Source organism: Mobula birostris, chromosome 14, assembly GCF_030028105.1.
Source record: "Mobula birostris isolate sMobBir1 chromosome 14, sMobBir1.hap1, whole genome shotgun sequence".
In the NCBI taxonomy this organism is placed as follows: Eukaryota; Metazoa; Chordata; class Chondrichthyes; order Myliobatiformes; family Myliobatidae; genus Mobula; species Mobula birostris.
In genome coordinates this window covers 63,678,095-63,699,732 of record NC_092383.1, presented here as the reverse complement: position 1 = coordinate 63,699,732, position 21,638 = coordinate 63,678,095, and the positions used below count along the sequence as shown (strand labels likewise).

The following is a 21,638-nucleotide window of genomic DNA, read 5'->3' as shown; positions in this document are numbered from 1 at the left end:
TTTGACAAATTGCTGCAGCCGATGTGACGTCAACGATGAGCCAGTTATACTGGAACAGTCCCTTGTGAGTGTTGATTGTAAGGAACTTCCTGCTTGACTCCTCGATCTCCACTTGCAGATAGGCTTGTGACACGTCAATCTCTGAAAACCTTTCTCCGTCTGCACGGTAATGCACAGTACACAGCACGGGGTTGATGCTCACTTTGAAGTCCCTGCATATGTGAACATATCCAGCCTTGTCTTTCTTGATCATTGGGACAATGGGCTCCCAGTTGCTCCATTCAACTTTGGTGAGAATACCAGGTGCCACGAATCTCTGAAATTCATATATAGTTTACTTTAGAACGTAATGTGTAAGGCACTGGATGCACTTTATTGAATCTTGGTGTTACTGTTTCATTCAGTTCAATTTTGGCCTTCATGACTTTGAGTTTACCAATCCTCTTCTCAAACAGCCAGCTGGTGGCATAGTGGCATCAGCGCCAGACTTCAGAGCGGAGGTTCCCAAGTTCGAATCCAGCCAGCTCCTTTGTACGCTTTCCATCCATGCTGGGTTGAACGTCGAGCTAGCAACTTAGCCTCATAAAAATAAGAAAGCCTGCTAAAAAAAACTCCGTCATGACGGTATCCCGATGACTCCACTCAGAGTTAAGGGCTTTCTTCTTCTTCTTCTTCTTCTTCTTCTTCTCCTCCTCCTCCTCCTCCTCCTCCTCCTCCTCCTCCTCCTCCTCCTCCTCCTCCTCCTCCTCCTCCTTCTCCTCCTCCTTCTCCTTTTGGCAAAAGAAGATTGTGGTCAGATTTTGGCAAAAAAAGATTGTGGTCAGAATGAAAAGTCTGTAGATGTTCCCCACTTCACATCTTGAATCACACAGTCATTCTCCTGATCTATTTGATCTAAGGTTGTTATCAAAATGGCCCAGGTAGGAATCTAGTACATCCAGAAAGACAAATGCAGGGTTGGGAGAAACATTAATTTCCTGAACTCCTATCTCCTTTTCAAACACTAGCAACCCAATCATTTCCCCCACACAGCCTCAAACTCTTTTCTTCCTGATCCAACCTATTTCCATTATGCTTGGATTCCAGGCAACAGTAAACTGTGTCCGGAACTGTGAATGGTGAATGCCACTTAGCAATGATAGTTACTTGAGATTAGTTCGTCAATCATACATTATTTCTGCTTTAGTTACATGTGAAACACCAGAAGCAAAATAGACCATAAGACAGAGGAACAGAATTAGGCCATTCAGCTCATCAGGTCTGCTCTGCCATTCCATCATGGCTGATCCTGGATCCCACTCAACCCCATACACTTGCACTCTTGTCATATCCTTTGATGCCCTGACCGATCAGGAAACGATCAACTTCCGCCTTAAATATACCCATGGTCTTGGCTTCCATCGCAGTCTGTGGCAGAGCATTCCACAGATTTACCACTCTCTGGCTAAAAAAAATTCTCCCTCACCTCTTTTCTGAGGCTGTGGGGCTGTGCCCTCTAGTTCTGTATACCCCCACCATAGGAAACAACCTCTCTATGTCCACTCTATCCAGTCCTTTCAACACTCAGTAGCTTTCAATGAGATCCCCATGCATTCTTCTAAATTTCAGTGAGTACAGGCACAAAATTACAAAACACTCCCCATATGTTAACCCCTCTATTCCCAGAATCATCCTTGTGAACTTCCTCTGAATTCTCTCCAATGACATCACATCCTTTCTGAGATATGGGGCCCAAAACTATTAACAATACTCTAAGTGTGGCCTAACTAGTGTTTTGTAAATGCTCAGTATTACCTCCTTGCTTTTACATTCTATTCCCCTCAAAATAAATGCCTACATTACAGTTGCCTTCTTTACCACAGACTCAACTTGTAAATTAACCTTCTGGGAACCTTGCACGAGGTCTCCCATGTCCCTCTACACCTCTGATGTTTGAACCTTCTCTCCTTTTAGATAATACTCTACACTAATGTTCCTTTCACCAAAATGCATTATCATACTTTTCCCAATACTGCATTCCATCTGGCACTTTTTTGCCCATTCTTCCAATTTGTCTAAGTCCTGCTGGAATCCCTTTGTTTCCTCGGCACTACCTACCCCTCCACCATTTTTTGTTAACCTACAAACTTTGCCACAAAGCCATCAAATCCATTATGTAACTCATTGACAAACAATGTGAAAAGCAGCAGTCCCAATACTGACCCCCGAGGGACACCATTAGTCATCGGCAGCTAACCAGAAATGGGCCCTCTTATTCCCACTCGCTGCTTCTTGCCTGTCAGCCACTCTGCTATCCATGCCAGTATCTTTCCTGTAACCTGAAAGTTTCCTGGGGTTCCTGCAAACCCCAGGTTTGATGCAATCCAATTTCCAGGCAAGGCTGTCTAGAGTTGTAACATTAAAGCATTCCAAGAATGCAGTGTGAAGCTGAAATGATCTTTGCTTTCTAGATGACTTATTAGAGGGAACAATGGTAATATTGCTATAACTGAAAAGCAAAATATCTGAATTTACAGGAAAATCAGAATGACGCCTCACTTTTACAGAATTTTCTTGCTCTTAAATTCATCTATCTTTGATTAGGAGTTTGAGGAGATTTGGTACATCATCAAAAACACTCGCAAATTTCTACAGATGTACTGTGGAGAGCATTCTACTTGGCTGCATGCCACCTGGTATGGGGGGCTACTGCAGAGGATTGAAGTAAACTGCAGAGTGTTGTAAAATTAATTAGCTCCACCAGGAGAGCTAGCCTCCACAGTATCCAGGACATCTTTAAAGAGCAGTGCCTCAGAAAGGTGGCATCTATCAGTCAGGTCCTCCACCACCCAGGACATGCCGCCTTCTAATCACTACCTTCAGGAAGGAGGTACAGAAGTGTGACGGCACATACTCAATGATTCAAGAGCAGCTTCTTCCCCAGCCATCCGATTTCTGAATGGTCATTAAACCTATGAACACTACCTTACTACCTTTTTATTTCCTATTTTTGCACTACTTACATATTTAATTTAACTTTTATATAAATACACACAGTATATATACTTACTGTAATTCACAGTATTTTTTCTCTCTATTATCATGTATTGCATTGAACTGTTGCTGCTAAGTTAACAAGTTTCACGACATATGCCAGTGATATTAAACCTGATTCTCATTCTGATTCACTTGCTGCTGCTGCAAAGATTTAACAAACAATCCCTTTTACTTTATTTTTTCATGGAATTGTTATAATGATAAACCGCACCTTTTCAAAATTAGTATAAAATCTTTCATTCGCAAGTGGATTTTTATCTGATGAAGAATTATTGAATTATATAGCACTTCAACTTGTCCCGACCTTCAACATGAAATGTTAACTCCGTTTCTCTTGCTAAAGATGTGGCCTAACCTGCTAAGTACTTCCAGCATTCTGTGCTTCTCCTTATTTACATAATTTCATTATCTGAATGTTGTAAAGTGTCTGGACTGCTTCTGGCATTTCTGATAACATTATATCATGTGCCAACAATCTCACCTCAGACAAAAAGGATGATACATTATCGCTCATTTCCTGAAATACCGCATCAAAAACGAGACAGTGGTTTGAATTTTAACTTGTTAAGACATGAGTTTGGAGACAGGTAACAGGTTAAGCCCAGAAAAAAATGTCAAAGTTATCAGAAATTGGCTCCAAGTAAACAAGTTCTGCAGAATTTTAATATATCAAGTTTCATGTGAACAACTGCTCAAGTGTGTGATTAACTACCATGTGCTAATTGCTCAATTATACTAACAATAGTAGATTACTTTGACCTCAGGTGTATGGGACTCCAGTGCTGTGGAAAATTTGTGAATGAAAGGTAGATGAATTCATAGGAGCTGAAGTAATTACAAGTACATTTCCCACTAAGTATCCAGTGTCAATGGCTGCTTTGTCAGAGGCACATTGAAAGGGCCTTCCTCAGTGACCTTCACTGAGAGGTTACTATTTACTGTTCAAAGGTTTCACTGTATCATATCAGGGTGGGTTCTCCTTACGTTGCTGAAGGCTGGACCTCACATGAGATGCACAGTGACTGCAGCAAACATGGCACATCCTGCTCACTGACCCAACAGTGCTCCAGAGTAATCATAAAGCAAGTTGGATGAGTCGATGTCTGTAGTAGACACAAAGGATAATAGATTCCACGTACAGCTAGATCTTACTTCCTATCTCTCTGTTTCTCTTTCATTGTTTACCTCTCCCTCTCTCTTTCTATCCATCTCTATTTCTCTACCTTCATTTTCCCTCTTGCCCTATCAATTTCTATCTCTTCCCCACAATACACAACTCCACTTTACTCCCCACCATAAGCTCCAACATTACCCCGAACCTTACTGCCCACCATACCCATCGATCACACTCCTCAATCATACCCCTTGACTATATTCCCGCATGTTACCACCCACTTTCTCCACCAAATGACCACCCCCCACTTTACACTCCATCTCCAGTCCTCTCCCTCTCCCTCTTCCACCCCCTCCTATACCTCCTCTCCCTCCCCCTTGGTATAGTAGATTGTTAGTTTAATGCTGGATATTCTCCTACATCTCAGATGATGATTAAGATAAGGTGTTATTAAAGCTGCATCTGCAAGTTTCATTAACTACCAGTATCTTAGGATGTTAAGTCAGTTGTTGTGTGATATTATTCTACGTCTGCTACAAGACCCCTGCTGGGTCAGGTGACTCTGTGAGAACTCACCACCTTCATGATTTTTGCCTTTGATTCTTTTACAACTCTTTTTTCCCCACTATCAATCTCTCCATTGATATGTCTCTTTATCCTTTTGTTTCTATCTCCTTCTGACTGTCTATCTATCCATGTTGCCCTAATCTCTCCCTCACCCTATTCCCCACCTGCAGCTTTCCTCCACACACCACACTACCAACACATTCTCCACCCAACCTGCCCCCCACCCTTCCAAACACAGCACTCGGCAAATTAAAATTCAGCCCATTCTTTTAGGTGAGAAAGTATTTCAAGATCTTAAAATAGATTACCTCATAGATAACACTTTGCTGTGAATATGACTTGCAGTGGGCAGATTAGTTACTGCATTTCCTACTCTATGACATTAATAACACTTCAAATGTAATTGACTTAAAAGGTTCTGAGACATTCTGAGATTGTGGTCTGATATATATTATATACTTTCCTTCAGCTCATGCCTGTAATAACTATGGCAGTATGCCTTTTCCACTTAAAGTCAGACAAATTAATTGCGTGTTCATGTGATCTTTACATAATAATCACAGCAAAATGACATGTCTATATAGATTTCAACTGCATTAATAGGCAAGCAGGGAAATCTCTTAAATGTGCTGTATGATTTGTCAATCATAATCATTATTTTCAGAAAAAATTATGTGTATTTTCTACAAAGTAATGCACTATTTTAAAAAATCAGAAGTTTTGAAAGGGCTGAGTTAATCTACCCTGAAATTAATCTCACTAAGATGTGAGCCTCCAAGGTGGTTTACTAAAATAATGAATTCAATTTCAATAATTCATCTAAAGATTATGAAGAAAATGCTTTTATTTCAATTAATGTTAATTCAATTTATCTGTAAACATGGTAACACTTTGTATGAGAATAATGTATTACTGTGTAAAGTGTTCTCTCAATATGTCTTTAGATGTGAAAGGTTAAAGTAATTTGTGCTTTTGGCTGCGCTCAAAAGCATTGCAAATTGTTATTGTTTAATAGGATACTCAACACTCCAACTAAGTAACACAATTCTTTCGTCAAACTATTCCAGGCACTTGTCTTGATAACTCAATTAAAACTCTACAAATGCTTGAAAGGTAATTGGCAGCTTTTTTCTGCAATGAATTTTGAGCCATGTTTGAAATTCATGATGCATTATTCATTTATTTGGTAACACCCACAATGAATGCTTTAAGACATCTTTAATCCTATCCATTTGTTGGGGTAACTGTTCAAATTGTATTAGTTGACAGTTTTATACTCCTCTTATTGAATCTATCTGACATGCAAAACAAGTCCCTGACTCAGCTTGTTTAGTTTCCTGCCAAACAGGTTAATACAAAGTTTGGATGACAGCTGTCAAATCACACTACTTTCACACATACATCAAGCAAAGACCACCGTCACTCAGTGCCTAATCACTTCCCTATGATATTCAGTGTCAAAAACATTGCTGAATTTGCAGACGTCAATATCTCAGGAGTCGCAAGGTATTCTAACATTCCCATTGTTACTGGACTAGTATCCAGAAGCCTAGCCTAATGATCCTGAGGCATGAATTCACATCACATACACCAACAAACATACTCAGGTAACTAAATAAATCAACTACGTTGTATGCATTTGGTTCAACTGTGCCCTTTAGAGAAGGAGACCTGCTATTCATAGCCAGCCTGGCCCATATGTGACTCCAGGTCCATCTATGTGGTTACTGCTCGCTGGCTTCTAAATTGCCCCACCAAGCAATCAGTGGCATGAGCAACAAATGCTGCTCCAGCACCTCAAGAACAAATAACAAGAAAAATTCATTGATCGGAAGCTCATTCAGCATCACCAATTTACAGTGTTGTGTAACGCCTATAAAGGGTTCCTGTCAGCTACAAGTCAAGGCTGCAATAGATTACTTTTCACTTTCCTGAATTCATTCTACATCATTCAGAACAAAACAGGCCCTTTGTTCAGTATCCGATCCACAAACTTCAGAATCAGGTTTAATATCACTGGCACATGTTGTGAAATTTGTTGTTTTAGCAGCGGCAGTACATTGTAATGTATCTAGTTGAAGTCAGAAGTTTACATACACCTTAGCCAAATACATTTAAACTCAGTTTTTCACAATTCCTGACATTTAATCCTAGAAGACATTCCCTGTCTTAGTTCAATTAGGATCACTACTTTATTTTAAGAATGTGAAATGTCAGAATAATAATAGAGAGAATTATTTATTTCAGCTTTTATGTCTTTCATCAGATTCCTCGTGGGTCAGAAGTTTACATAAACTTTGTCAGTACAGGTTTCCCCCGCCATCCGAGGGTAGAGCGATCCTATGAAACGGTTCATAAGCTGGAATGTTGTAAAGCGAAGAAGCAATTACCATTTATTTATATGGGAAAATTTTGTGAACGTTCGCAGACCCAAAAATAACCTACCAAATCATGCCAAATAACACATAAAACCTAAAATAACAGTAACATATAGTAAAAGCAGGAATGATATGATAAATACACAGCCTATATAAAGTAGAAATACTTCTCCACAATCTTTACTGCACTGTTCTCAGTAGTGAAAATCTCACACAAGCGCTGTTGGCAAAAACACGGTGCAAGCGCTCTCCAGTAACCTTTAAGCTATGAAACTGCCAAATCATACCAAATAACACGTAAAAATACACAGCCTACATAAAGTAGAAATAATGTATGTACAGTGTAGTATCACTTACGGGAATCGGGAAGATATTGCCGAGCACACTGGTGATGATGTTAGGCTGAGTCGTCGGAGGTCGGGGTGGTACCATGGCCCCCAGCCGCCGGGCAGCGACCCAATACCGGTCCGCGAAGCTTGCAGGGGTGCAGCGGTAGCCGGGAGGCACACAGCACATCTTTAAGAAAAAAGCTGAAATAAACATGCTAATTAATTAGCTGCCTCCCGGTACGTAGTTGTCGGCCCAGATCAGAGGCGACAGAATTGGCAATCGCCTCTGATCTGGGCCGACATTTACGTGCCGGGCGGCACTTAATTAATTAGCTTGTTTATTTCGGCTTTTTTCTTAAAGATGTGCTGTGTACCTCCCGGCTACCGCTGCATCCTCCGCGAATCGGTATCTGTCCATGGCCTGGGGGGGTTGGGGTGGTGGGACACTGGGGTGTCATCTCATCTTTGTCTGTTTCCATTAGGGCAGGCAGGTCATCTTCTTCTATGTCTGCCTGCCTCGATGTCGAAGGTCGAGGTTCGTCGTCTGCTGTGGCTGATGTGGAAGGCTTGCTTGACTGCTTAGACTCGCGCATTTTTAGATCATACAGTTCTTTGTAAGGACTCAAACCATCTTTCAAATATGCCCTAAACCGGCATACCCTTTCAAAATTAAAGTCGTACTTTATCATTACTCATCCGGTTTCGATTGTTATCCTTTGCTCTTCCAATTGCATCAGCTCTTCATCTATCAGTTCTTGGTCATGGGATGCCAAAACCTTTTCAGCATCATCTTCGTCAACTCCCACAAGCCAAACTCACTTTGTCCTTACTTCATTCACCACGATCAAAATACTTAATTATGTCTGGTTATACGCTAAGTGTAACACCCTTACGAGCTCTTTTAGGCTTTTCCGATACGTTAGAACTCATCTTGCTAACAGCTGCTCACAGGCACGTGTTTAAGCAATGCCGGCAAGAATGCCGTTCTGAATCTGGGGCAGATCGGCTGCTCGGGGTGCGCGCTTCCTTCTTTCGTAGCAGTGAAAACACCTTCTGTTAGTGAAAATGAGGAACTAATGTAGGTCTTTCGTAACAGTAAGGTTTTGTAAAGCGAACGTTTGAAAAGCAGGGGAAACCTGTATTTGGTAGCATTGCCTTTAAATTGTTTAACTTGGGTCAAACATTTGGGTAGCCTTCCACAAACTTCTCACAGTAAGTTGCTGGAATTTTGTTCCATTTCTCCAGATAGAACTGGTATAACTGAATCAGGTTTGTAGGCCAGTGATACTGAACCTGATTCAGATCTGAACATGCTTTGACTGCAGTGTAAACTCTCTGAAGGATGTAGTGCTTCAGCTTGGCAGGACTTTTTCTGTGAATATCATCCAAATCTGTGCTCTTCCCATCCAGAAGGATCATAGGTAATAATTGATTGGGAACACCATAACGTTCAAAGTAAATTTATTATCAAAGTATGTGTACTGTGAGTTACCTTGAGGTTCATTATTTTGCACCCATTTTCAGGAAAATACAACTGAATTTCACAAAAAAAATCTTGCATGAACAGACAAAGACTGTCAAATAACCAATGTGAAAAAGAAGAAAAACCATGCAAAAGAAAATAATATTGAGAAGATGAGTTGTAAAGAGTCCTTAAAAGTGAGTCTGTAAGTCAGTTCAGTTCAGAGTAGTAATGATTGAAGTTAACCAAGCAGGTTAAGGAGCCTGATGGTTGTTCTTCTATCACCTATCATTCTGACTTGGAATAGGTCAAAGTTGGATCAGACAGGGTAATAAACTGAAATCCTTCCATTTCCCACAGAACAATTTATATGGGATACACCCTTACAATGTGGTCAGATTGAGTTCTGTTACCTTTGTTGTTTTGTTACTTGTGCCCATGTAGAATTCCTATTTAGACTGTTATATTAGGAAAGAATATTCTCTAGCAATATACATGTTTCAAAGTCATGGTGACATTCATGATCAGTCAGGAATGCTGCTTGTTGCAGTTTTAATTCCCAGGACTGCCTCCCCACAGCATTGTACACCTCAATACCAACAGCTGCATGTTCATTTGCTTGTCAATCCACAGATGCTATTTCATTGACCTCTGATTCAAAATGCTTTGTTTGTGCCCTGTTAAAAACACCAAAGAGGCTCAGTAAAGACTGTACTTCCCTAGTTACTTTGCTTAATATTATCAAAAAGATGACTTGATGTTCAATGTTAAAATTGTAACATTTTCCCAATGTTTGGCAAGGTTTTGCAAATCTAACCACTCACTGTAAGTCACGTTTAAAATAAATTTCAAATGTTAATGTGTTTATCAAGTTATAAGTCTCACCAAGTTGTTAGTTTGATTTAAGGATTTTAAAGTATTGGGTTTTGACAAAAAGCACTCAGGCTGTGGATAAAACCAAAAAATGGCAACCCACCTATCCCATCCTGAAGCTATATTATTAAAAGTAATGTGAGAATGCACAACAGTGAATTAAAAAAAAAACTTGCATTCAATTAGCATAACCATAGAGTTTCAAATGTTGTTAAATGTAGACAAATTGAAATTCCTTGATGGTAGATATTCAGAAATCATGGAAAATTTAAAAACGGATCTTGTCAAAGGCAACAAGATTGAAGCGGAAGTCAGAAAAGACCCTTGAGAGATCTAAAGGAATTAGAGGAGTTAAAAAGGTTCATGAAATGTCTTTGGCAATTTAGGTTAGGGAGAATTTCAAGGCATTTTACATGTGTATCAGGAGCAGGAAGTTTGCTAGGCAAGGGTTAAGTCCACTCAATGACAAAGGAGAGAATGTATGCTTGGAGCCAGAGGTCGTTTTTGATTTAGTTTTCATTTTTGATTCTGACACGTAGGAGAAGTTTGGATATGTACATGCATGGGAGAGGAATGGAGGACTATAATCCAGGTGCAGGTTGATGGGACTTGGCAGAATAATAGTTTATCATAGACTAGATGGACTGAAGGGCTTCTTCTATGCTGTAGTGCTGTATGATTCCAGGAGTGTTCTAAGTGGGCAAGGTCCTGAAAGTATACTTTTTATCAGTATTCACCAAGGAGGAGGATGGTGATGATGATGAGATTTTTGAGGGGAATGTTAATTTCCTAGAGTATGTTGACCTTAAATAAGAAGTGGTGTTGGGTGTCTTGAATTAGTCACTGAGCCTGATCGAATCTATCCCGGAATACAGAGGTAAACAACGGAGGAGATTACTGGGACCTTGACAGAATTTTCATATCTACTTTAGCTCAAGGCGATATTCCAGAAAACTAGAGAATAGCCAACATTGTTCCTTTGTTTAATAGAACCATTCACTTCCTGTGGGTTGGATCTGACAGTTGGGTTTCCAAAGTGCTGCAGCAGGAGGAGGTGCCGGCAGGAAATTATAGGCCAGTAAACCTTACACTAGCGTTAAGGAAAACTATTGGAGAAGACTATTAGGCAAAGGATTTACTTCCATTTGGAAAAAGCATAGACTTATTAAGCAATAGCCAACTTGGCATCGTGCAGAGGAGATCATGTGTCACAAATTTCGTTTGGTTTATTTGAAAAGGTGATGGAAATGATTGATGAGTGGATAGTAATGGATATTGTCTCCAGAGACTTTTGTAAGGTATTTTTAAGTTGTCTTATGGTACCCTTACCCAGATGAGATCCCTAACGAATTGGATACAAAGTTGACTTGGACATAGAAGATGGAGTGTAATGCTGGATGGGTATTTTTTTGATAGAAATTCTGAGACTAGAGGAGTTCTTTGAGGATCGATGCTGGGACCTCTATTGTTTGTAGTACTGTCTATCACAGATATAAATAATTTGGATGAAGATATAGGTAAGTTTGCAGATGATATGAATATTGTCAGAAATGTGAAAGGTGGTCAAAAATACACTGACTGTTAATGGTAGTTTGTTAGTAAACACATTGTTTTTCAACAAGCTGAGGTTGTATTCTCATTCTCCATTGGATTTTGCAAAGCCTTCATTCTCTCCAAATGATCACAAGGTCAACCTTTGCTTTTAACCCTCTCACTGCAGGTGGAGTCTGCGTAGCCCAGTCCCTGAAGATTCCACGAGATCCAAAACGAGCAGAGTTTGACAAAATTATCAAGCGTCTTCTGGAAACTCCCAATGCACGTGGAGTCATTATATTTGCAAATGAAGATGATATCAGGTAAGTTCTGACATAGTGGGTGAGAGAAGTGTCAAATTTATGAGGCTTCGTGTTAGGTGGCAACATTTATGGAGAACCACCGGTAGGAAGCTAAATTAAACAATGGATGCAGCTGGGTACAGTGGTCTTGGCAAAAGTCATTTATGACAGATAAAAGACAAATATTAGACATGTGAAGTAACAGAAAGAATGTCATGCATATCCTATTGAAGATGCCGTAAATCTGAACAAAAACAAAATGCTTGAAATACTCAGCAGGGAAGTCAGTAGACAATTCAGGCAAGGGTCAGCTGCAGGATGGCTCATTAACCTAAAAAGTCGCTCCTTCTCTGAAGTAAATCTGACCTGCAGGATGTTTTCAATACATTCTGTTTCGTTTCACTTTCTATTTTTCTATTTTAATATATCATTTCCACTTTCTATTTTTGCATCAGCTGATCTGAAGTGGAAAGTTACAAATTTAATGCAAAATAATAAATCAATGGCAGATCAGCATTTCATCTCTTCTTCAATAACAAGTTACAGGGGGGCGTCATGTGATGACGTGGGATTGAGACGTGTAAATCCAGCTCTCCAGCAACAAATCAGTAAAGTACCGTTTAAATAAAACAAAGTTGGTAAATATTTTCTCAAAACTATTTATAAACTTTGTAAGACTACTTTACGATATGCCTCCTAAACTGCAACAAAAGAAGTCTGCTGTTGCGAAGCAGCCGCGAGACGGGAAGAAAAAAGGGCCGACTGCAACGATGGAGCCTCAGACTCAGGTTGGATCTCCTTCGGTAGAACAGGGAGCAATGGCGGTGGCAACGGTTTCTCCGAAGAAGACACCAGAAATGCGCATGCGCAAAGAAGAGCGCATGCGCAAATCGACACAACGCAAACTACAAGAACCGACACCCACTGCAATTGAAAATGACTCAGAGTCAGAATTGGACTTTGCAGAGAACACAGATGAAGAAGAGGAGGAAGAATTGGAAGCGAGTGGAAGTAAAGGAGATGATAGAGACATAAGAGAGGCTCTATTGCAATCAACGGCTGAATTAAGAAAAGTAAGAGAAGAGCTTAGAGATACGACGAGGTGCTATAATAAAGTTATGGAAAGACAGGACAAAATGGAAAAGAAGCTTCAGAAGATGGAAAGAGAAATGGGGCTTATGAATGATAGAGTGGAAAAAACAGAAAATGATTTGCTTGTTTGGAATTCGGAAAGAAACCGACTCTTGGAGAAAGTGGATATGCTGGAAAATTTCAGTAGACGTAATAATATTAAAATTGTTGGTCTTACAGAAGGTATGGAGGGAGAAAAGCCAATAGAATTTTTTCAAAGATGGATCCCGGATGTTTTGCAAATGGGAGAGGAGGCTCGACCAATTGAAATTGAGCGGGCACATAGAGCTCTAAGACCAAAACCAAAAGATGACCAATATCCACGATCGATTTTAATAAAATTCTTAAGATTTCAAGACAAGGAAAGGATTCTACAGGCAGCTGCTCGAGCTGCCAAAGATAGAAAAGGGCCATTGATAATTAAAGGGAACAAAGTTTTTTTCTACCCTGATATAAGTTACGAACTTTTGAAGAAAAGGAAGAAGTTTAATCCAGTGAAAAAAACCCTATGGGATCATGGTTATCAATTTATACTGCGTTATCCTGCAACTTTGAAGATTTTTTTGCCTGGTGGAGAAAAAAGATTTTTTGATGACTACCAGAAAGCAGAGCAGTTTGTGCAAGATTTTCTGAATATTCACCAGATACAAGAACAAACTCAGGAGAGAGAGAGAGATTGAAGATGAAGATTGGGTTAAAGAATGGACTTGTTGGATTTTTGAAGCTGGATGAATGTATAAATATATTATTAATTATATGAGGGGGGTAAGGAAGGTTAACACTGGAGGAAATTAGTTGGGAATAGTAATACTAATTTTGTCTATATATATATATAACTTTTTTTGTTGCGGGGGAGCTGGAAGAAGCACTGATCGATTGCTACGTTAATCATGTGTGCAAGCGTGGATTTTGCCGCGACCCATAAAACGGAGGGGGGTAGTGTTGTGTATCCTTTCATTCACAACATTAGTGGGGGGGTATTTTGTTTTTTCTTTTTTTTCTATCTTTTTTTCTTTTTGCCTGGAAGGTTGGGGGGGGGAACACATAGCAACATGGTGAAGTTTAAAGAAATTCCCCAAGGAACTATGAGAGTTGAGAAGATAAGTAACGTTTTAGATTGGAGTAACTTTGTTAAGAATAATGACTAATTTATTGAATTTTAATGTTAATGGGCTTAATGGACCAGTGAAAAGAAAAAGAATCTTAACATATATTAAAAAAATGAAGATAGATTTAGCTTTTTTACAGGAAACGCACCTAACAGAAATAGAACATCAGAAACTAAAGAGAGATTGGGTGGGTAGTGTTGTTGCGGCTTCATTTAATTCAAAAGCGAGGGGGGTAGCAATTTTGATCAATAAAACGTTACCAATTAGAATACAAAATGTAATAACTGATTCTGCGGGGAGATATGTGATTATATGTTGTCAACTTTTTTCCGAACTATGGACTTTTATGAATATTTATGCACCAAATGAAAATGATGCAAAATTCATACAAGAAGCTTTTTTGAATTTGGCGGATGCACATGAAAAAATATTAATTGGAGGAGACTTTAATTTTCGCTTAGACCCAGTCTTAGATAGATCAACCAAGGCTGTTCTAAAATCGAAGGTAATAAATTTAACTTTATCATTGATGAAAGATTTAAATTTGATTGATATATGGAGAAGAATCAATCCTAAAGAAAGAGACTATTCGTTCTATTCCCATAGACATAAAACTTACTCAAGGATAGATTTTTTTCTATTATCAATGCATATTCAACACAGAGTGAAAAATATGGAATATAAAGCAAGAATATTATCAGATCATTCTCCTTTATTAATGACAATAATAATGGCTGACAAGGAAGAAGTGGCTTATAGATGGAGATTTAAATCAACATTATTAAATCGTCAAGATTTTTGTGATTTTATGAAAAAGCAGATTCAATTTTTTTTGGATACAAATTTTCATTCAGTGGAGGATAAATTTATATTGTGGGATGCGATGAAAGCATATCTTAGGGGCCAGATAATAAGCTATACGTCTAAAATTAAGAAAGAATATATGGCAGAACTAGATCAATTGGAAAAAGAGATTACAAGAATAGAAAAAGAATCTCAAAGATATATGTCAGAAGAAAAACGAAGACAACTTCTCAATAAGAAGTTACAATATAATACGCTTCAGACATATAGAACGGAAAAAGCAATTATAAGAACTAAACAAAGGTATTATGAGTTAGGTGAGAGAGCACATAAAATTCTTGCCTGGCAGTTGAAAACAGAAAAAGCTTCCAAAACAATAAATGCAATTAGAACAAGGGCAAATAAAATATCTTATAAACCTCTTGAAATAAATGAAACCTTTAAAAATTTTTATTCTGAATTATATCAAACAGGATCCCAAAATGATGTTAATGAGATAGAAAGGTTTTTATCACAAGTTTCTCTTCCAAAATTGAATTTGGGAGAACAGAGGGGATTAGATATGCCTTTTACATCAAAAGAAGTTGAAGAAGCTTTAGGATCACTCCAAAGTAATAAATCTCCAGGAGAAGATGGTTTTCCACCTGAATTTTATAAAAAATTTAAAGATTTATTATTTCCTCTTTTTATGGAACTAATACGTCAAGCAGAAAAAATACATAAACTTTCAGAATCTTTTTCAACAGCGATTGTAATAGTATTGCCAAAAAAAGACAGAGATCCTATGAAACCAACATCATACCGGCCTATTTCTTTATTGAATACGGATTATAAAATAATAGCAAAAATTTTATCGAATAGATTATCTAAATATTTACCAAAATTAATACATATGGATCAAACAGGATTTATTAAAAACAGACAGTTGGCAGATAATGTAACTCGGCTACTCAGTATAACTCATTTGGCACAAAAAAGGGATGAGAAGAGTATAGTAGTAGCTTTGGATGCAGAAAAAGCATTTGATAGATTAGAATGGGATTTTTTATTTAAAGTATTAGAAAAATATGGGTTAGGAACATCTTTTATAAATTGAATTAAAACTTTAAATTCTAACCCTAAAGCTAAAGTAGTGACAAACTCTCAAATTTCAACACCATTCCAGTTAAAAAGGTCAACTAGACAAGGTTGTCCACTATCACCTGCTTTATTTGTATTGGCAATAGAGCCATTAGCAGAACTAATTAGAATTGATCCAGATATTATGGGCTTTAGAGTTAACCAAGAGGAATATAAAATTAATCTTTTTGCCGATGATGTTTTGATATATTTAACAAACCCACAACATTCGTTACATAAATTATCTTCTAGATTGGATGAATATGGGAAGGTATCAGGTTACAAAATAAACTGGGGTACAAGTGAAATTTTACCTCTTACTAAAGGAGACTATAGTCAATGTCGATTAGTAACCCAATTTAGATGGTCGGTAAATGGTATAAAGTATTTAGGTATAAGACTTGATAATGATGTAAAGAATTTATATAAATTTAATTATTTGCCACTGTTGAAAAAAATTCAAGAAGATCTTGACAAATGGATGATACTACCAATAACATTAGTAGGTAGAGTCAATGTTGTAAAAATGAATATATTTCCTAGATTACAGTATTTGTTTCAAACATTACCAATACAATTGCCACAGAAATTTTTTCAAGAGTTAAATAAATGTGTGAGAAAATTTCCTTGGAAAGGTAAAATGTCAAGAATATCATTGGAAAAACTGACATGTAAATTTGGGTTAGGAGGATTACAACTTCCAAACTTTAAAAACTACTATAAAGCAAATCAACTTAGATTTATTGCATCTATTTTCGATGATCAAAAACCTGCATGGATTAAAATAGAACTAGACAAGATAGGAGAAAATAAACCTGAAGATTTTATATATAAATGGGAATCTAAATGGATACGGGAAAAGAAAGAATCTCCTATATTAATACATTTGATTGATCTATGGAATAAGATAAATGTTGATAAGGAAACACAGAAATCTCTATTAGCAAGGAGACCTTTGTTCCAAAACAGACTTATTCCTTTTACAATGGATAATCAACTTTTATATAATTGGTACCAAAAAGGGATTAAATTTATAGGAGACTGTTTTGAGCGAGGTATATTGATGTTATTTGAACAATTAAAGGATAAATATAAAATATCTAATAATACTTTCTTTTGTTACTTTTAATTAAGGACTTACTTAATAGGTAAGCTGGGTCAAACAATGTTTTTGCCAAAGCCTAATGAAATTGAAATTTTAATTCAAAAAGAGAAAATTAAAAAATGTATTTCTTGTATGTATAATTTGATTCAAGAACAGACAATTAAACAAGGAATCCATAAGTCAAAGCAAAAATGGGAAACAGATCTGAATATTAATATTGATGAAACAAATTGGTCAAGACTTTGTCTTGACAGTATGACAAATACAATAAATGTTCGACTTAGATTAGTACAATATAATTTTTTACACCAATTATATATTACACCACAAAAAATAAATAGATTAAATTCAAATCTATCTGATAAATGTTTTCGGTGTAATCAAGAAATTGGAACTTTTTTACATTCTACTTGGTCTTGTTTTAAAATTCAACCCTTTTGGATAAATTTAAGAGTCTTATTGGAACAAATTACTGGAATTCAACTTCCACATAACCCTGTATTATTTCTATTAGGTGATATTGAAGGGATAAAACCGAAACTTAAATTGAATAAATATCAGAAAGAATTTATAAAAATTGCATTGGCAGTAGCTAAGAAGACTATAGCAGTTACTTGGAAATCTGATTCGTATTTAAGTATGGATCGTTGGAATAATGAAATGGCTAGTTCTATTCCACTTGAAAAAATTACTTATAATTTAAGAGATAAATATGTAACATTTTTGAATATTTGGCGCCCTTATTTACAAAAGATAGGATGGCATATTTAAGTGCTCCGATAAAGATTTTGGTTACTTGGGGAAAGTAACGAATAATTATACCAAATTTATTTTGAATCCCATGGAGCATGTGGAAACCTTCCAACAACCAGGCGGTTCTTTTTTTTTCTCTTTCTTTCTTTTTAGGTAGGACTATATATGGGGGGGGGGTGGGTAGATTTTATCTTTTCATGTATTCTTTTTGAAAATTTAATAAAAACTATATTAAAAAAATAACAAGTTACAAAAATTTAATTAACCATCTCAATGCAAGTCACATTATATTCATCAAGATGATATTAATAATATTGATAAGTGCCATCTTATTCATTGTAAAGAGTTCTAAAGGAAAATCATAACCTGGATTTTGCTGGTTTGTTTCATTTGTTGATGTTGGTGCTGGTGGGCCCCGAATGCTTGCAGGGCCCATCAGCACCAATATCAGCAAAGAACCAAATTGGCTCTGTATTGAAGAGCCTGTAATTAAAAGGTGGAGTTCAAGATCAGGACCTCTGCGCTGTACTGCCCACATTCAAGCCATCATTGTTCAGGCCTGTTCCACTAATGAGGCCTGAACAGTGGCTGGAATGCAGACAGAACAAATCAGAGGTCCTTTCCTTGAACTCCACATCAGAGTTGGCAAAGATGGACACGGAGCTTTAACAGACGTGATTGTAAGTCATTTTAATGTTTTTATGTCTCTCTCACTCAAAGACATTAAAATTATTGATATGAATTTTTAAAAAATGTTTTAATAATAAATACAGTTAAAATGAATTAAAATATACCTAAGTGACATAAATATATAAAACTAAAGAAAAAAAAAGTTTATAATGATCTTGCCTTCCCCTTTTCCTGTTAAACTTATGCCCTTACAAACCCAACAAAGTGAATGGAGATTTGGATTGTGTGCCTGGACTGATCACGGTGCAGTATCTGAAATGTATTACTGGGAAAAGCCCATGCCATGTCAGGACAAATTGACAGATTTCTCCATGGGACATCTGGCAGTAATTCCAGATGATCTGCATTTCACAGCACTAACATGAAAGTCCAGAACTTTCTTCACATTGAACTTCACGACTCCCTTGTCAAACAATATACTGTTGTCCTGTAACAATGCAGTGTTTAAATTATAGCAAATTTCCTCAGTTTTGTGCTGTATCCCCATGGGTGTTGTTTCCAGATGTCCGGGCTGCCCCTAGCACATTGTTAGGTTATGCTGGTTGTTAACATAAACGACACATTTTCGACGTATATGTGAAAAATAAATGAATCTGAATCCGAACCAAAATCAGCATTAACGTTATTTCTTTACTGTTCCTTCCCCCCATCTGCAGGCGAGTGCTAGAGGCAACTAAAAGAGCCAATCAGACTGGTCACTTCCTGTGGGTTGGATCTGACAGCTGGGGCTCCAAAGTGACGCCAGTGCTGCAACAGGAGGAGGTGGCAGCAGGAGCTGTTACCATCCTTCCTAAGAGAGTTTCAGTCCAAGGTGGGTGAGTCTGGTTTGCCATCTCTTTCTTTCAATTGTCACGTGTCCAGCAACAATGGATATGAAATTGAGTCAGGTTTTATAAACAAACAACAATATTTATTAACCTTTACTCAAAAACATAGAAAAGTAAACAAACTAGTTTAACTGGAAGTTAACCATTATGCGGCTATGTCGAACAAACAGTCAAACTTAGAAATACTTCTAAAAGGGGTAAACTCGAACACAGTCTTAAAGTAGTCAGTTGAAAAGTCCTCGTGATCTTTACAGTCTTTAAGGAGAGACTTTACTGCAGCAGCAATTCCTTCGAAGAAAATGACGAATCTGCTGATCACAGTCAAGCGATGCCACGTTGAAGCAATCACGAAGAAATAAAGGAGCTGACCTTTTCCCTCGGGAGGGTGGACACTGCACAAACCGTCCTGACCTTGCAGGGGTTTAAATCAAACGTGCGTGCCACAATTTCCCGGAAGATTCCGATTCCAAACAGTCGATCACTTCCAAAACACCGAACGTCATTAACTTTACCCGATCATTTGTTCCCGTACTTTGGTAAGGTCTTCACTCTCCAATACTAGACAGTAAAGGTAAAACAAAGGTGCAACAAACAAAAGCGGGCAGAGATTGGCGAAGCTGCCGGCAACAACATGCTTGCACTTTAAAATAGAAAGTAAAACTGCATCACACTTTGGCGGGCTTCCTTAAATACTGTAGGGAACAGGCCATCATGTGACATAACATCACCCCACGGTCATGAGACAATTATGTCATCCCACTCACAAGACCATTACATCATCCAACTGTCCCGTGATCAAACTGTGGGCACGTAACACAATATTATTGTCTGCAAATTAGTGTTAAAAGACTAGGTGGGACAGTGGAAAGCTGATTGGATGAGAACTAACCAATCAGGAGGAACGGACAAAGGGGGTATATATACCACTGAAATATGGAATAGACATGCCCAGGTATCATCCTTGTTGAAGATGGTAGAATTTGTCATCGAAGCATCAATTAAAATTAATACCTGTGCTCGACTGGAAGCCCAAGAAGAGTATATTTGTCATTATGCTTTCATTTACATTTTCATTTTCTTTCTCAGTGGTCTTTTGCAATCTTCGTTTTTAGTATGTTTCTAGTTTGTGATTCTGCGATCAGTATTCGTTTCCTTTTGATGAAAATTTATCATTAGTCATTGTTCATGAAACATAATTCCATTTAATTATCACTGAGTTACAGTCCTACCTGTTATACATTAACAGGGATAAATGTAAAAAAAATGATTTACTTTTTTTCCCAAACAATCAAAATTAAAACAAAAATAATAGTTTATTAAGCAGCCAGGCTTGTAAGTGCATGGAACATCCCGCAACAGTACATCCAGGTCTGATCCCAATTTACAATGTGTTATATTTCTTGTGTCATTTTGGCCTCCTCAATAACTCTCACTATTGCCGGATTTGGGAACTGATAATATACATCAAGGTCGCCATGGTTACACTCAAGTGACTACCTGCAGCAATTGCATGGATGTAGGTGTCAGAGTTGATGGTGATGGCTTTGTGCTTTATCAGTAACAGCAAAACAGTTCTCTGAGAAGGAGATTGGCATGTGTAGTGTTTTAATAATTACTTCTCAAAACACTTTTGGTGGGTTTTCTGTTGAGGTTTCAGCACATTTCATTTCTGAGTTGCCCAGTATACATTATCCACATCGCACTTTCAGAATTGTCTGGTATATATTATGGATGTGTTCAGTGGAATAAAATCTAGAGTCATGCTTTCATACTCATACAATTTATGCTACAGGTGCCCCTCATGTTTCAGAAGTCACATTGTAATGTGCACACTTGGGTGTTTTTTGCATAGACAATAAGAAACAACCAAGCTAGCTACTTAAGTGTGGATTCCTGGTGGTGGTGACTCAAAAGTTTGTTATGCTGCTCAGTGAAGATCAAGCACTGTGTGTCCAAACATCAGGCATTTGCTGCAGTTAATATTTAACTGGTAACTTAGTCATAGCTAAAACTGGAATTGTGTTCCATTGCTATTGACTAATGATTACAAAAATAGTGTGGCATGGTTGCACGATAGTCCCTCACAGCTTCAGGGACAATGAATGAATTCTGGCATTGGGTGCTTACTTTATGGGAATTTGCACATTCTCTCTGTGGTCACACGCACTTGTCCCAAGTGCTGCAGTTTCTTCCCATGTCACAAAGATTTGAAGGTTGGTAATTGGTTGACATAAATTGCATCCTGTACAGCTACGGGGCAAGCGGGGGGATGGGGGTGCTGGAAAATGAATGGATATGAATTAATGGGATTGTTCTGATAGCTACATAGACTTGATGGACTGGATGACCTTTTTCTACATTGTGAGAGTTATGAAATATAAAATAAAATGTGAATCTGAATGTGCAGCCGAGCAATTTAAATTCAGTTGATTATAAAGCCAGTATATGTAAGTGATAGAAGTATTGAAAATGCTGAATTGTTTAAAAATCCATTTTGTTCACTTGA

At 37.7% G+C, this 21,638-nt stretch overlaps 1 protein-coding gene across 1 annotated transcript in view; it reads left to right on the top strand.

The window, feature by feature from the left end:
- Nucleotides 1-21,638, top strand: part of LOC140209933 (metabotropic glutamate receptor 4-like) — a 1,199,825-nt gene that overhangs the window by 503,810 nt on the left and 674,377 nt on the right. The window contains exons 3-4 of the mRNA XM_072278608.1: nucleotides 11,480-11,615; nucleotides 18,962-19,116. Coding sequence (XP_072134709.1) covers nucleotides 11,480-11,615; nucleotides 18,962-19,116 — 291 coding nt within the window. The remainder of the gene's footprint in view (nucleotides 1-11,479; nucleotides 11,616-18,961; nucleotides 19,117-21,638) is intronic.